The following is a 16,417-nucleotide window of genomic DNA, read 5'->3' on the forward strand; positions in this document are numbered from 1 at the left end:
GATGCAGCCGTCTCTGAACACTTTTGCGGACACGAAAGCCACTCGACGGGCTTAGCTGAAAGCCCGCAAGCCGCAGCACACTGAAGAAGACCTTAGAAAAGCTAAGGTGCGTGCCTGAGCTCCCCCAGTGGCTCCCTCCGCAACCCTTGGAGGGAGCGTGCACGAGCCACCGATGACGTTGTTGACTTACGTCTTTTTTACGGCTGTTCTGGCACACACTGCTAGCTGCACTTGCTAGCTGCTCCCAGCCCTGTTCTCCCGCCAAGGTCCCTCTCCCGTCCCGGCTACGTAAGGGTTCCTCTCATTGAGTTCCATACCTAACGCAGTACCTTACCTTCTGGTACTCAGGCAGTCGTCAAAGAGGGTACTTGTATTCACGTACCTGCCACCTTTACTTGTCAGAATTACCGGACCCCATCGTCACCCTCACACCCATCCTACAAAAGGCCAGCTCCGCCCAGTCCGTCAACTGTGCTCCTACAAATCACAGCTACAGGCACCAAAATCTCCCCTCGCCAAGAACGACACCCAACAAGAACACCACCGAAGAAGTCAGTTTGGACTTCGAGCGTATTCTATCGCACGACATATCTCTCCCTGTATCTACGGAGAGCACACGATCACAATCCCTTTTTTTCTAACTAGCTATCCCGGGAGCTGAAGCTTTCCCCGCACCAGTCAAGATGACTCTCTACTACACTCTTGTACGTCTACTGCACTCGACTCTAATCTCCTCTCGCCTTCGTCATTGGCGGAATGGGTAGCTCACCGAGCCATTGACAATGTGTGCTGACTTTGTGCGTCACAGGTGTTTATGCTGCTCATGGCGGAGATGGGGCTTTTCATGCTCCTTCTGGTGCCCCTTCCCTTCGCCGTCAAGCGGAAGTTGTTCACGTACGTTCCTCCCTTCGTCGACCGCTTCTCTACTGCCGACCCATATCAAGCATTCCGAACCGAAAACTAATGTACACTTCTTCGCAGCTTCATCTCCGAGAGTCCAATCGTTGCAAAAGTGCAGTATTGGATGAAGATTACATTCGTCTTCATCCTGATTCTGTTCATTGACAGCGTCAACCGCGTTTACCGCGTCCAAGTCGAGTTGGCGATTGCGACTGAGAACCAGAACAGCGGGTATGTCTCCTGCGCCCCTCTTTCCGGCGTTCCTGAGACGCTCCCTTGATTGAGCACCACAATCAAACTCTACAAACCCCCATATGTACACAATGCTAACAATGATGCCGTACAGCGCCGCCGTCATGGGTCACGAGCGCCTTGAGGTGCAAGCCCGCAAGTTCTACTCCCAGCGCAACATGTACCTTTGCGGCTTCACCCTCTTCCTCTCCCTCATCCTTAACCGCACCTACGTTATGATCCTTGAGGTGATGCGTCTGGAGGACAAGGTCCGCGGCTATGAGGGCACCAAGGGCAACACCAAGGAGAGCGAGAAGCTCGCCGTTGCCGGTGACGCCGGTGAAATCGCCAAGCTCCGCAAGCAGCTCGAGGAGAAGAACCGCGACCTCGAGACCCTCAAGAAGCAGAGCGCCGGTCTGCACAAGAGCTACGACGAGCTCTCTGACCAGTACGCCTCCACCCAGCCCAAGGGTGACAAGAAGGCGCAGTAAATCAGCAAAATGGATATGCATATTCGATTCAATGAAATGTTCTTGCAAGAACGATAGCGCCGCCTGAGTGCGGCATAAAAAGGGGTAGTGGGTGAGCGACAGAATAGCTCCAGGTCATTGGCCCGTTTCACTGGTATAGAGGCGTACGTAGGAAGCCTGGATGGCGTTAAGCTACAGCTCTAATAAAGCTTCTCCTTTTGACACAACCTTCCGTTCTGTGGTGCTTCCAAACTTATTGATGTTCCGCGGCGCCTCGTTACGTCGACCGAGACATATTTGTCCCAGCTGCTGGGCCTGGATGATGTATAAAACGCCACTCGCCCTCCATATTCTACAGAGCTCCAAGCAGCTGGGCACGGCGATTTCGGAGGCATGCTCTGGTCGTGAGGGAAGTCCATGACCAGGTTTTACGCATCGATTTCATTGTTAATCCCACCGCTCCAGTGTTCGCAATGCGCCAAAATTATTCCGTGGTACTAGGTTGGCTCTTTCATCGTTGCAGTATTCCCAGGAGTATCAACACAAGTTACCATGAGAAGCTATAGGATGCTAACATTGGACGAAGCATTGACATGCATTGGAAATGAAAAATATTGCTATCAGGTATCGGGCCACTGTCTACACGCTCAGTACAAGAACAGGGGCATCCCGGGTGCCTCGATACCTTCACAGCCATGCGTGCATGACCCAAGGTATGAACGACGTCTGTCTCCAACGTCCTTATATATCACTGTTATGTGCGACAAGTAGCGCGCTCTAGGTCATGACAGTCTCATTGCCATGGCTGCTTGAGAGGTCGTGTTCCTTCCCCAGGAAAGATCCGTGGGGAGTGTGTAACTCGTGATAAAAGGCCTGGCTGTCTTGGAAACCCCCATTCCATCTAGAAAGGCTCGCAGCCCTTGCAAGGGCCTTGGAAGTTGGCCACGGCTCCGAGGCAAGCGACATCAGCGAGAGGGTCTACATCAAAAGTCAGCCACATGTCTCCGGCACCGTCTATAAGGATTCATATAAGCAAGATAACTTACTCAGGAAGAGCTCATCAACAGCAGCTCCACAAGCTGGGATCACGGCCGCAAAGGCACCGATGCATGCTATTCCACCCCTTTTTGTCAGCCATGTATCTCGTAAAGGTGGGGTAGGGGGGGAGAAGATGGATGGAAAAGGAGACTTACACCAGACGTCGCAGCCCCTGGCCTCGTGACCTCTCAGCCTGGCAATGGCGTTGTTGCAGGCGCCGAGGTTGTTTGAGGTCTCGCACTGGTACTGTCTCTGTCTCTTTGCCAGGGTGGCGTCGACGGCGTTGACGTCCGAGGGGACGGCGGATGCGAGGGGGAGGAGGGCGGCGAGGAGGGCCACGGTGTTGATGTTGAACTGCATGGTGTAGATTTGGGGACTTTTGAAGATGTGAAGAACTGGGAAGGACGGTAGAGTAGTATGGATGGATGGCTTGAAATGTGTAAGGAGAAGTGGACTGGATGATGGGAGGTATCTTGGTATAGAGTTGTGCTTCATGGTGATGAACAACCTCTTGTATTAATACATCTCGAAGTCAGAGGCAGTTCAGGTTTCCTATTCGGAATCCGAATCCCTTCAACTGTCTTACCGATGAACATCGTATGCGTAACTTCAATAATGAGGACTTGGCAACTTGGCGGTGATCCGACGAACAGGCTCACGAACTCGTGTTCAGACGGTCTCCAGTGGAAGAGCTGGAAGTATGAGAGATGAGGCTTTTCCAGTTGCTTGGCAAATAATATCATGGGCTTATGAGGCCTTCACGGTACGGCGGTACAGCGGTGAAAAAGTTGAAACACCTCGGGTATATTGCTTTAACCCGTATCATAGAGACCCGTAGGAGGTTGAAACTATCCTCTTTCGGCAGTCGCTCGTGTATTTCATCTACTGTGGTTTTTAGACCGTTTGACTTGTCATAAACTTTCCGTTGAATCCGAATCGATATGAGTGTTGTCGAGTGTGCCTGACACAGGTTCCTGGTCAACTCTGGAGTTGTCGTTGGGTCTCGTCGTACGGGTCATTCCTTAGTACGCTCTTGGCGATGGGGTCTCGGCCGAGTTACCATCCATAAGAGGGTTGACAATTTGGGTCTGATTTAAGGTTATGAGTTGCGGTTAAATGCGAAAGACTTGAAGGGAGTGGTCAACTAGTCTGATACTATAATTAATTAACAACAAGAAAGCTCACAGGTGACTTTTGCTGACTTTGATTGCGCCACGGTTGATCATGGCCTCTTACAGTACCCCAGTCTATGCAGATCAATGGGGAATACTGGGAATTTTAGGAAAAGTTGATATCCGCTTTCTGGCTTTATCAATCTCTAGAGTTCTACGGAAAGATAAGAATTGTGTGGATAGTGGATTTCGGATTCGTGTGGGATAGAGGCTTGGCGCGTAAAAGTATCGTGAATCATGTTGCTAGTGTTGAAGGGGTTTGAAGCCGTCGCTCCTTTTTTGCGGCCCTGGGTTGACGGACGGACGGAGTTACGAGGCCAAGGAATTTGGGTCAAGGAAATCATGCATCTTGAAGTCTTGGGAGGTTGGTGGTCCATCATGCCTGAGTGAAAGGTGGGCAGCTGAGGCAAAGAGGAGAACTTGGTGAAGAGATGCTGTAGTTGATGACTTGTATAAGATGCTTGACGATGCCCGATTCCTAGAATAACAGCCACTCCCATAGACATCATCCTCACTTGTCCAATAAATCTTTGTTTCTGCCAGATATCCCACTCAAATTTCAGAATTCAATTCTCCTCGCAGCCAACATGAAGTTCAACGTCGTCAGCCTCGTTTCCATTGCAGCCTGGTACCAACAACCCCCCTCCGGAAAGAATCTTTCTGCACAGAATGATCGTGCAATGATGAAAGCTAATGATGAGAAAACTCACAGGGTGCCGCTCGCAGCAAGCCAGTTCTCCTGCCACTGCCAAATCGCCAACAATGGCAACGCAGTTATTGCCGCCATCAGACTCTGCGATGCTGTCGGCGGAACTATCTGCTACAACTCTGCCGGCAACTACAATGTCGTAAGTGAAGCCATGTTTTCCATGTTTCCCCATACACATTGTTCTTCTCGTACATGGCTATTAGAAGAGATTGATGCTAACCACAATCGACGATGGGCAGTGTAAGACGTCAAGCCAGTGGACGGAGCAGCAGTGCAGGGACACGTTCCAGGGCATCAACCAGCCGAACGAGAGGTTTAGGGCCGTTTGCACTGCTTACAACGGTGCTGGTTGCCCGGCCTGAGTTCGTCGCGTCATGTACCTGTTCTCCTGTGGATGAAGGGCTGGGCAAAGTTGGATCCTCCAGATGGATTCCTTCTTGGATTGAGTGTTGTCATATAAGTTAAGAAGAAGACAGTTCTTAGCAATGATCGAGATGTTTTGTTCATAGCATGGGAATACGGAACGAGTGAAGATCTTTACCTTTGACTATGCCTTTGCTATCAACATAAACTTAACGGAACGAGTAAGGAGATTTACCCACACTACTCCTCAGTAAGTTGACTAACTAGAGTTGCCCATACGGGGTTCTGAACATCTACGGATCAATTTCCTTCAACTTGTCGAGGTGCCCACGCTGGCATGATCCCGAAACCTGTAGAAATTCCGACACCTTGCGTCCTCGCACCACGTCACGTTCTTGAACTCGATGTCGTCGACTAGATTGTGAGACGAAGGGTCCAGAGCCTGGTACCATTGCGAGTCACAAGGCTCCAACGCCTGGGCAGTAGACGCGCGCCGCCGAATCGTGCGCCTTTGAGACAAGGTGACACAGCCATCATGATTACTACAGCGCGAGAACTCGGTATGTATGCATGCCGTGCCGTCTCCTGACCACCGATCCTCTCTATGATAATCTGCTTTCCGCAATTAGGACTCATAGTTGTAGTCAAGTCTCTCTCTTGAACCTAATGGGGGAAACTTGCGAGGACAATCGTTTGCGTACGGATCCCAGCTGAACGGGCCAGCAATGCACTCCTGCTGTATCCTCCCCCTCTCGTTCTCGTCGACCACGCAGATGCAACGGAATGGCTTGAAGCATGCCATGGCCTCGATTTGACGAGGGCCTTCCTCCGGGAACCATGGGCAGGGCGACTGCCTCCGCTGCGTCTCTAGGCGTTGTCGAAGATCGCTGGAAAGTAACAAGGACCCCGGTTGTTATCTAAGCATGTATGCGGGAACCTTGAGGTGGGCCCTCTTGTCGAGACCAATGACACTGCCCCACGAAGCGTAGTTATTGGTATGCTCTAACGTTGCCTTGGCTTCATTGGGTGTGCCAGTCATCGCTGTGTGCGGTGACATCCCAAGCCGCGCGCGGAGGCTGACTAGCTTGTTCGAATCTCCTAAGTGGTCTGGATGGTTGCGGGTGATGCTCGTATCCCCATTGGTCGTCGAAGAAGTGTGCACGAACTCCTCCAAGCCAAATGCTATGTGCTCGCAGAGCCTGATATGTCCCTCTCGACCGATGCAAATCCGTTTGTTTGGCCCCTCTTGTCGTTGCTTTGCCGAAAAGAGGGATGATGAATGGATTCGACGGCAACCTGAGCAGTATAATGGTGAGATTGCCTCTCTGTAATTCTGGATAGAGTGATCGCTATTCTCTGTGCAAGGTCTGCAGAATGGTCCCGATGTGTCGTTTGAGCGCAATATCTCTCTTCTCGTTAGGTTACGAGATGTAGCTGTAACCAACGGGCGCGTGTTAACATCACCGAGCCGCCAAGAGGAGTTGTTCGGGTTATCTGGGACTCTCGTAAGGATAGAAACGGTCTCCTCTTCGTCTAAATCATTTCCTGGGTCTTGGGAATTCCCCTCATTGATTGTAACGCTCCCTGCAAGGCGATCAGGGGCAGGTTCGCCGTCGTCTTCAACTGTCGAAGACATACCCACTTGATGACTATCATCACGTAAGCTCTCTTCAGCCTCATCGATAACAACGAAGATAAATTTGGATCGAAAGAGGCGTTGCAAGTGGCCTAGAACGAAACACAGCGGGCAGGAGAACCCAGGAGGTGCGTCGCTTGTCATCTTAGAGACTTCATGCAGTGTGGAAGCGGTAGATGTCTGCGTTAGTAGGCGGTCACTTTGAGACAAGCGGGAGCAAGTTAGTTATATATACGCGAACCAGAAAGGTTGTCCGGAAAATCTTCATCTGTATTGAACGAGGAGGCGCAGCAAAAAGTAAGGTTTTCTATCTCTATAAAACCTGACACTCAATGAAAGAGAAGTCCAAGTGTGTGAGTCGAAGTGACGTAGCTGAGGTTAACATAGAGCTTTAGATCAGTTCTATCGCTGCTACTTCCATTGTTGCCCTTGGCAGTATGAGCCTATGGCCATGTATTCACGATAGAATATGCCCATGAAGCCCTACAGCAAAGGCAAGGACTTGCGTAATAGTGAAGCTTGGCCCTCGTGGTGAAAAGAGCTAGACACCTGGAATACCAAATCCCTCGGATTAGGAAAGCAGGATTAATACGTCGTCCACCGGAAGGTACGATACGTAATGAGAAGGAGGAGCCCGGTGATCTTATCTCCTTCACAAGCTGGCAAAATTTCACCTGGTTCTCGACCACCGACCTCCTAACTTACCTCATCCTTCTCAACACTCTCATACCTTTCCACCAGAAACACCGCATAAGAAAGAACTCAGAGACCAACCGGCGCCCGCGCCGCCGCCTCCTTTGCTTCCCAAAGCCCAACTCGACTTTTTCTTCACCAAGCACCCAAACATCGTGAAGAAAAGAATTCCCGACTCACACAAATCGACAACCTTCTCTTCCAAAGTCGACTCCATACACCACACAATGGAGCAAACCCAAGCACCCGAGACCAGAGAGGCTAGACCTCGCCGCATCCGCCTTCACCACCCGTACGTCCTTATTACAGCAAAGACAAAAAAAAACACATCTACAGATCCAATAGACAACGAGAAGAACATTGGCTAACTTTTGATTTACAAAATTCAAACAGTGGCCGCTTCAAAACCTTCACCCTAAGCCTCATGTGCGCCACCTTTGCCGTCTTCGGTGCCCTCGTCATGGTCGCCCTCGCCCATACTCCAAAGGTGAACAACGAACTCCATGCCAACAACTCGACCACCACCACCACCGCCACCGGCGGTGATTTCTCCACCACAGCTGCTATAATTACCGGCACCGGAGTCACTGAGCAGGTCTCTACTCCCGTGGAGAAGGTCCCCCATCAAGAGGAGGAGAAGGGTCATGTCCTTCCCGAGGTAACCGCCCAGACCACAACCACTCTCTACACCGATGACAACAACACGATCGTCTTTACCACTTATGAACCCAAGGTCTCGGTCGTTGTTGAGGGTGATGCTGCGTCCGTCTAGAATCTCTCTCGGCAACACCTAGCTGGCCACCGTATCGACCGAGGTCACTTCCGAGATATGGTACATATTTGAAGGGGGTGGGCAAGGCTAGGGTTTTTGGCTGAGATGAAGATGTAGTGGGCTTCGTTCTATCGTTTGTGTGCTCTCGGAGAGGTCTCAGCACGGCGGAGGATTGTGCGGGTGCGGAGAGGACAAAGGTTTTGGTCAATGAGATCACGGGAGGGCAGAGATGAGGGAGAATGCGAGGCATTCTTGATCTTGTTGTTGCGTTCACTTGTGGTGAAAATTGGGAATAAAGAGGCAACTTGAGGGTTGGAAGGAAACCATGGGATATCAAACTCCTAGCGATGCTACACGCTTCGTTTGAATGGATCCAACGGCAAGGAAGGTCGGGTCATGGGAGATGTCACTAGGTTCACAATGCCTTCAAACATCAGAATCCATCGACTGCATTCCTCTCTCCAGTGATTGCAACAAAAACTTTTGATTCTTCTTCTCTGTTCGATTTCCAGCTGTATCTCATGTTTCCTCAAAGTTCGAGTTACCTCGAGAGTTCAACTACAGCTAGACGCGGCATCTCCGCGCTATACGAAGCTCAAGATAAAAAAAAAAAAAGTATCCCTCCACCCCTGATTTTTTTCCCCCGCGGGCCTCCCATTCCGGGTCAAGATACAACTCCAACACTCCCCTTCATGTTGTTCATATAGCCAGCATTTAGCCCTCAGCCTCGTAGGCGTGAGACTTGTGCTTGGGCTGGAACGTGAAGTTGGGGTGAGCGGGACCGAGGAACATCTCGCTGTAATACGAGTTAGCAAAATCAATCTTGTACAGATAGCATTCAACCAGGCAGAAGAGTGCAAAGAAAGTCAATCATCACGTACCTAATCTTGATCCAGTCCTTGTAGTTCTTACTAGCAAGCAGCGTCTCTAGGTCGTCGCGGCCGCGGTACGCCGGCGGGCGATCATTCAGGTCGGGCGGCAGGTGCTCGAGCAGGCCGAGGGGCACGTAGCGATGCGAGAAGCTGAGCCACTCGAGCAGGAAGCGGCGCGTGAAGCCGATACCCAGCTCGTCGGTGCCCCAGGCCTCCATGCCGAAGCGGCAAAACTTCTCCACGTACGCCAGCCGCTCCGTCGCCGACTTGTCGAGGTACTGGCCCTTTTCAATCTCCTCAAAGAGCCATGGCTTGACGAGGGCGCCGCGGCCAATCATGAGGGTGTCGACCTTGGCCTTTTCGACGTGCTCAAAGTACTCGACGTGGGAGTAGCAGTCGCCGTTGCCGAGGAAGAACATGCGTCCGTCCTTGGCGTTGGGCAGGGTGGACTCGTCCGCCTCGCGGACCGTGTCAGTGATGTCGTCCTTTTGCTCGTTGTAGGCCTTGATCATGGCGGCGCACTCGGCAATGTAGCCCCAGTCGGCCTTCTTGGTGTACCGCTGCTCCCTGCTGCGGCCGTGGAGGGTGATGGCCGCGCAGCCGGGGGCACCGAGCCGGTCGCGGTTCTCGCGGGAGCCAAAGGCGAGCTTGCCGAGGATGGTTGTCGCCGTCGGGCGGTTCTGCCTGACGCCGGTGCGAAGCTTGACGGTGATGGGGATCTCGCCGGACACGGTGTTCATGCCGCGGACCATGCGCTCCAGCTTGCCGTGGGCTTCGAGCAGCGCGGAGCCGCCGCCCGACTTGAAGACCATGTCAATGGGGCAGCCGCAGTTGAGGTCGATGAGGCGCAGGTGGGGCACGTAGCGGTTGAGAAGGTCGGCTGACTTGACGCAGTGCCAGGCCTGGCTGCCGGAGATCTGGGCTCCAAACTTGAGATCGCGCGCGTTATCGTAGCCTTGGACGATATTGCTGTCCGGGTTGACACGGGGCGGGCTGATCTCGGACTCGTGGGCCTTCATCAGTGCCCAGTCGTTCTTGACACCTTGAACCAAGGGCATACCCAGGGCCATCTCGGAGTAGGTGAGTTGCGCGCCGAGCTCGACGCAGAGGCGGCGGAAGGGCAGGTTGCCCTGAGTGGTCAGAGGCGCCAGGGCGGGCGTCTCCTTGCCAAAGTACAGCTTGCGCTTCTCGGATGGCTTCAGGGGCGGGTCGACGAACTGCGCGCGCAGGTCCTCCTGGGTGCTAATCACTTGGTCCTTGCGGCGCTGATGGAACGCATCGCCCAGCTTCGCCTCCTTGTTCATCCAGGAGATGTACTTATCCGTCTCCGTGAAGTCGATACGCTTGCGGCTGAGGTCAATCTTGAGCTGGTTCTCGGTGTTGTTGTAGACGCCAGGACGGAGATCCTCGCGGCCAGTCTCGGCGGGCGCCTCGCCGGTCGTCTTCTTGGCCTCTTTGGGCTCCTCGACGAGGACGAGCTCTTTGCGGCCGTCCTCGTGGTCAACCTCTTTCATGTGGCTCTTGACGAAGCGACACTTCCAGCCGGATGAGCAGACCCCGAACTGCTCGAAAACGGGGCACTTGCCCTCAAAGGTCTCGAGGTCCTCGCGGCGGCCCTCCTTGAGATACTTGCGCAGGTCGTGAAGCATGTTGCATCTTTCTCCAAATTTGCACTCACGCGGGGAGAACTCGGGAGCGTAGGCGCGGGTGTTGCAGAGGCGGAGGTTGTCGTCAAAGTGACCAAAGGTGCGCTCCTTGTTCTGGCCCTTTTCCCGCTTCTTCTTGTCGCGCTTGTCACGGCCGTCACGGCTATCACGGGCATCGCGGCTATCGCGAGCATCGCCATGGTCACGACCCTCGGCAACATCATCATCGACGACCTCGTCTTGCTCCTTCACTTGACCCTCCCTGTGAATGAGAAACCTAACTCACACGTCAATCTCATGAGTCTGTAGAACATTCCAAGAGGTACTCACTCGGCCTTGATTGGGGCCTGGCCCTTCCTCACGTCTCTGGCATCTTGCTTCGGCTGTGCAGGCTCCCCATCGGCCTGCTTTTCGGCAGGAGGTGCCTCGCTCATCGAGACATCAGCCTTCTCACCATTGACGGTAGCGGAAACAGGCTCCACACGCTTCGTAGCCTCATCGACAGCAACGCGTTCCTCGGCAGCCTGAGCCTCAGCGGGTTTCGCAAACTCCTCAGTCTGCTGCGCGGAATCGTCCACCTTAAGACGCTTCGCTGCGCGTTGCTCAGACTCGTCGATCTGGGGCGCTTGGTTCTCCATTTTGGCCCCCCAAGTTTCTTTTTCGTTGGGTGCTATATAGATGGAGAAGGCGTGAAATTGGCTCTTTCTGAAAGAGAGAAGTTAGATAAAGGATGAGCCAAGGATGTGGTTGGGAAGGTGAAGGTGTGGGCCGATTCAAGGTAAAGGAAATCCCGACTTGAGGTTGAGAGAAAGAGAAAGAGAGGATGAAAAAGGGCAGTGAAGGTAAATTTTACCTATTTTGCCGCTTTCAACTTGGGCTGGAGAAAGTCGCACCTAGCTCACAGGAGGAGGCAGGAGGGTCAATTCAACATGCGAGATTCGCCTCAAACTGATTCGAATCGCCTGCTGAGCAATTGGCACTGGACTCGAGTGTTCGTCTGTATTGCAGCTTGTCCTTGTCGAGGTTACGGCTTGAAGGGAAAAAGTTGATGTCACAGGCTGATCTCAGGACGTTAAGTGGGGCAACTTCATGGAGGGGCACATCCCGCGCAAGGCAAGCGCGGCACTCCGTTACACTGAGATGCCTTGCATTCAACGTCGGCTCGCCGCACGCTGTTCAGCCGAAGCTCATTTATTCATATGCCATAAATAGATAGGCCAATACATCATTAGAGGAAGAATGTCACGGCCAGAATTATCAAGCAATGAAAGGACCAAGCGTACAAAATCAAATCCTAGTTCCCACACCCTAACTACCTTACTGTATAATAATGATAGACACCGCTAGTCGATGCCTTCATCGATGAACATTCGGAAATGGACTGGATGCACGCTGTATCTCTAGCTCGCGGTGCAACTGTCCGAGACAGGCTGGCAATTGAGAGTTCTCCTCAGCCATCATCCGCCAGTTCCCAAAGGCCGCAACCGATGCATGCCTTCTCGTCCTATCGTATCAAGGAAATCCGCAAGATTCCCAGCTGCCTCCTGCTCTTGCCCGAGCCGTGTCTAGAGATCGGATAACGAACGGCACCTGCTAGAGTTTGACCCTGCCAAGTATCCCAACCTGGCCATCACTCGACTCGGCTATTACGCCTTTCGCAGGCATCGTCCGTGTATGACCGGACTCGAGTAGGCGCTCATGTCCTTCGGGGAATTCCACCTGCCGAGGGTATTGGTGATGCCGCCGGAACCGCATGCTTCGCCTATTGTGTTCTGATCTGAAATGTTCTGCCCGGTTGCCCGACTGATTGTAACTCATAATAATCCATCAATGAATGGAGATTTCTCTGCTGTCCCTCGTCTCCCCAGCGTGCCTCCTCATCAAACGCTTCGCGGCTCGACATGTGCAGGCTGTACCAACGTTAGTGACTGCGCTATCTTTGCGTTTCAAGTTTCTCCAAGGTCTACTCACCGGACTGTTGAGCATGCTCTGCCTCTTGTTCCTGCCCTTCTTAATATGGCTCTTCAGCGCACTCGAGTCTAGCGGCTTAAGCAGCTCGAAGCTGCAAAGCAATTCATTCGAGACGGACATGACCGCACCCCAGTTGTCGAACTCGCCACAATACTATGATCACATGTTAGCAGAGCTCGTCCAGAAATATCCGTAGAGACTTACATTGGGGGCGCTGAAGACTGTTACAAGGACTCTATCGTTGAAGAATTCGTAGCCGTCCTCAACCACCATGTGCGCTCGACAAATCAAGTCAAAGTCGTGAGTCGCAAGGAAATCCAATATCACTCTCTTGCCGAAACAGTAACTGACGCCTCTCTCGTTGGCCTCCCAGTCTTGCTCCATGTCAGCTGGATCAGACCATAACAGGTCGTTCAGCAGGCCGTAGTCGGGAACATCGGTGGGTCGAGCAATGTTGCGAATGTCATCCATATGGCTGAGGGCGGGGGAGAGACCTCCGTGCACACAGAAAATCTTGCCAGCGACAATGGCAGCAATTGGGAGGGTGTTGAAGCAGTCAATAAAGGTCTTCCAGATCTTGACATTGCAGCGGCGCTTGCACTCGTCGTAGAAACCGTACACCCTCGTAACATTGGCGCACTCGTGGTTTCCTCTCAACAAGAAGAAGTTCTCGGGGAACTTGAGCTTGTAGCATAGAAGCAGCAGGATTGTCTCGAGAGACTGCTTGCCGCGGTCGACATAGTCACCCAGGCAGAGGTAGTTGGATGAGGGCGGGAAGCCACACATCTCGAACATGCGAAGCAGGTCCGTGTATTGGCCGTGGACGTCACCGACAATCTTGACCGGGGCGTCAAGCTCCAAGAGGGCGGGCTGGGAGAGGAACACTTCGCGAGCTCGTTGGCAGATTGCGACGATCTCGGCGTTCTTCAAGCATACGCTCTTTGTGACCTTTCCAGCGTAGCCCGCATCCAGAAGACGCTTGATGAAGTCGTCGAGGTCAATGTCCTTGATCTCGCTCATGGCAACGCCTCCCTCATGTCTGTCTCCTGAGTTTGCCGACGAGGTTTTGGCGACCGGGGTTGCAGCGCCATCTGCATTCTTGGTGGCCAGGATGGACTTGCCCGGCTGCTGCATATGGGTATTGAGACTGCCTCCGGCACAAGGGGGTTGGTCGGAGACGTGGTCGACCTCTCCTGATGCTTGCGCAGCGCTCACGTCGTGAATGCCGCTCTTGATGGTGCTGGACTGGGTCGGGGACGGCGGCGGCTGAGAGTCATCGAGCGGGGATTCAATGTCAGTCGAGGGGGACGTCGGCGACGTGGCGGAGTCATTGCGGCTCCGGGGGACACCGGACTTTGCGCTTTTCCCCGACTTGACCGAAGCAGCGTCGGATTTTTCTTCGGTAGGGGACGTGATGACTGAGTTCCTCGGGCTGTCCGTCTTGCTCGAACCGGGGATCTTGGACCTGAGGGCCTTGAAGGAGCGAGAGGAGTCCTTGGTGTCGGATCTGCCAAAGGAAGGGTAGGACTTGAGGGGTTCAGCGGTGCCGTCGCCTCCGGGGCCTTTGGTGGAAGCGTGGCCACCCTCCTTGGATGGCTGGTTTCCCATGATGTAGCTCGTATGCCGATGCAGAAGGAACGACGACGATTGTTGTTGTAGGTGTCGTATGTCGGGTTGTGCGCGTGGGCTGGCCTCGTCTTCGTCTGATGTGTGGCTGGCCTACACGTCTCGCCGCAACAGCCCGAATCTGGCAGGGGCTCGAGATGGGAAAATGTAAAGTTGTGTCGCAGTAGGGGGTCCTAGGGAGGATGGAATAGACGATCGAGGATGGACAGGAAGCGGATGCGGGAGGGAGAGCGGCGTCCACTTGAGTTGTCCGTTTTGGGCGCGTTAAGGCGATTGCCTTTGATCGATCGCTGGAGATGGGGAGGAAGAAGAAGAAGAGGGTCGTATGTAAGCGAGGAATCGGGCGAGTGACGTATACGTGGCTCGCGGGCGGCGGTTGTGTCGGGTCAAAGAAGCGAGAAGAAGACTCGAATGAAGTCGGTAAGCGCGGATGGAATGGAGCTATGGAGGCATTTGTCGACGACTGCGTGGGAGGAAGTGTTGGTCAGCCTTGTTCAGATCGTGTGGGCTGGAGTCTGGAGATAAGGCGAAAGAATCCGAGGTGTTGTTGGTGAGTATGTACGGGAGGAGAAGGTACAAGGAGGGACGGATGAATGCAGTACGGGCGGGATTGCTTTACCTTAGGCGACAGGCAGGGGGGACAGAGCGGGTGGGTATTGGATTTGGGCTCCGTACCTCGATGGATAGAGAGACTGAGAGGCACCTTCTATGGAAAGGCTACGGATACCTGAGGTGTGCTAAAGTAGTCGCAGGTTCAATGGAATGCGGGGGGGCTAGGACGGATGGAGCCAGCAAGTTGATGTGTGTACCAAGCGGTGGTGGTAAGGTGGTAGTTGTAGTATGTTAGTAGTGGTAGTCCGAAAGAGTAAGGTAGAATAGCAGTGGTGGGTGGTCGGTAAGGTAAGGTTGAGTAATTAATTGGCAATGGATGATAGAAGAGGCGGAAGAACAGCAATTGGCAGCGGCAAAGACGGTGAGGGGGTCCTTTGTGTGTACGTGCAGCAGTGTGCGTGTGTTGTTGTTGCTCAGGTAAGACAGGTGGACAGATAAATTGGGGAACCTTGGAAGAACATCCGTACAGAGCAATTGTTGTCTACTGAGTGGGCCAAACTTGTTCGAGGCGCACGCAATGCACAAAGTTATCGGAACAGCAGCCGGTGTATTGTGTAAGAAGGAGTGGTCTGGTGTACTGGGAAGATGGACTTGTTGTATCTGTTTGTGTGTGGCGGGAAGGCGGTTTGAGTGGTGAACTGAAGTGAGCCTGGTGAGGTGAGGTGAGATGGGTGGTGGTGAGAAAGTTAGTACCATCAGATTCTACCAAAGAAGAGGACAAGTCCAGTCCCCGGTTCAACCCAATTCCAGGAATTCCAGCCGTGTGCCCGGTTGCTTGTTGCCCCCAAGCACCAGTGGCACCCAAGAGTCCCAAGATCAAGGTCCCAGGTTCATGGTTGGCGGCCGGGTGCTGTGGTGCTATGGCGCGCTGCCAAGGATCCAAAGATGGAGTTGGGTCACCCTTTTTTTTCTGTCCTATTTTCCCTGTCGATGGTGTCTGAAACCCTCGGGCTAAACTGGGCTGGGCTGACCTGACCTCCAGCTTGTCTGCGACACTCTGTGCTGCACAGCTCGTAAATCTATTGCCATGCTCTGTCTGCCCTGTCACGCTTGTTCAGCTTCCCTCACTCCGTGTTGCCCTGCTTTCTGCTACGGAATTAATCTAGAGTAGACAAGGGAGGAGGGAAAATGTGTGGGACATATTGGGCAACAGGTGCTGTATGTTGGGTGCTTATCTCTGATAACCTTGATTGACCCTCACATCCACGAGAGAATTGAAGCCGGATCTTGATTTGCCTTCTGGAGGTGGGATTGAGTTGAACAATCCAAAATGGCCCAGCCAGATGATTACTTTATGCTGGGATGAAAGTATCCGCAGCCACACACAAAGTGTAAAAGCGCTTTGGGTGATTGATCCTTTTTTTCGAGCTCCAACCCCTGTGTTGATGTTGCAGAGACAACCCAAGGTTGAGACGAAGAAAAGAGAGAGTCCCGGCACGACACTTCATACCTACATGGCAAAGAGTACATTCAAGTTTGGCAGACAGGTTAGTAAGCACAAGTTCACACAAGAAGGGGTATTCCCAAGACTGAAGCCAAGTTTCATCCTATACTACACACAATGAAGAAGAAATCGCACCACATTTACACAATTGACTTTGTGGACGATGCAGTCAGTCTATCGGCACCTATACATACATACCTTGCCTTGTACACAGTAGCCCCTCATTGCTCTCTCTCATCGCTACTTGTCGTTCCCCATTCCA

At 52.9% G+C, this 16,417-nt stretch overlaps 6 protein-coding genes across 6 annotated transcripts; 3 read left to right on the forward strand and 3 right to left on the reverse strand.

Moving 5' to 3' along the window:
• Window positions 1-823: 823 nt before the first annotated feature.
• YET3 (Endoplasmic reticulum transmembrane protein 3) lies at window positions 824-1,622 on the forward strand (the record flags this gene model as incomplete). Its single annotated transcript, XM_053197658.2, has 3 exons — window positions 824-894; window positions 982-1,131; window positions 1,247-1,622. The coding sequence occupies 3 exons, from the start codon at window positions 824-826 to the stop codon at window positions 1,620-1,622; spliced, it is 597 nt and encodes a 198-aa protein (XP_053044881.2).
• An 880-nt stretch (window positions 1,623-2,502) lies between these two features.
• Window positions 2,503-2,999, reverse strand: N0V96_000640 (uncharacterized protein; the record flags this gene model as incomplete). Its single annotated transcript, XM_065755994.1, has 3 exons — window positions 2,503-2,579; window positions 2,648-2,713; window positions 2,795-2,999. The coding sequence occupies 3 exons, from the start codon at window positions 2,997-2,999 to the stop codon at window positions 2,503-2,505; spliced, it is 348 nt and encodes a 115-aa protein (XP_065615234.1).
• A 1,399-nt stretch (window positions 3,000-4,398) lies between these two features.
• Window positions 4,399-4,882, forward strand: N0V96_000641 (uncharacterized protein; the record flags this gene model as incomplete). The annotated part of the gene is made up of 2 exons (XM_053197656.1): window positions 4,399-4,659; window positions 4,760-4,882. 2 exons carry the CDS (start codon window positions 4,399-4,401, stop codon window positions 4,880-4,882), a joined length of 384 nt encoding a protein of 127 aa, XP_053044879.1.
• Window positions 4,883-7,439: 2,557 nt separating this feature from the next.
• N0V96_000642 (uncharacterized protein) lies at window positions 7,440-7,984 on the forward strand (the record flags this gene model as incomplete). The annotated part of the gene is made up of 2 exons (XM_053197655.1): window positions 7,440-7,504; window positions 7,606-7,984. The coding sequence occupies 2 exons, from the start codon at window positions 7,440-7,442 to the stop codon at window positions 7,982-7,984; spliced, it is 444 nt and encodes a 147-aa protein (XP_053044878.1).
• Window positions 7,985-8,698: 714 nt separating this feature from the next.
• On the reverse strand, window positions 8,699-11,140 carry DUS3 (tRNA-dihydrouridine synthase 3; the record flags this gene model as incomplete). Its single annotated transcript, XM_053197654.2, has 3 exons — window positions 8,699-8,780; window positions 8,866-10,779; window positions 10,833-11,140. The coding sequence occupies 3 exons, from the start codon at window positions 11,138-11,140 to the stop codon at window positions 8,699-8,701; spliced, it is 2,304 nt and encodes a 767-aa protein (XP_053044877.1).
• Window positions 11,141-12,632: 1,492 nt separating this feature from the next.
• pzh1 (serine/threonine protein phosphatase Pzh1) lies at window positions 12,633-14,081 on the reverse strand (the record flags this gene model as incomplete). The annotated part of the gene is made up of 1 exon (XM_053197653.2): window positions 12,633-14,081. One exon carries the CDS (start codon window positions 14,079-14,081, stop codon window positions 12,633-12,635), a length of 1,449 nt encoding a protein of 482 aa, XP_053044876.2.
• Window positions 14,082-16,417: the final 2,336 nt, after the last annotated feature.

This window comes from Colletotrichum fioriniae (assembly GCF_027942845.1).
Source record: "Colletotrichum fioriniae strain IMI 355084 chromosome Unknown scaffold_1, whole genome shotgun sequence".
Taxonomy (NCBI): Eukaryota; Fungi; Ascomycota; class Sordariomycetes; order Glomerellales; family Glomerellaceae; genus Colletotrichum; species Colletotrichum fioriniae.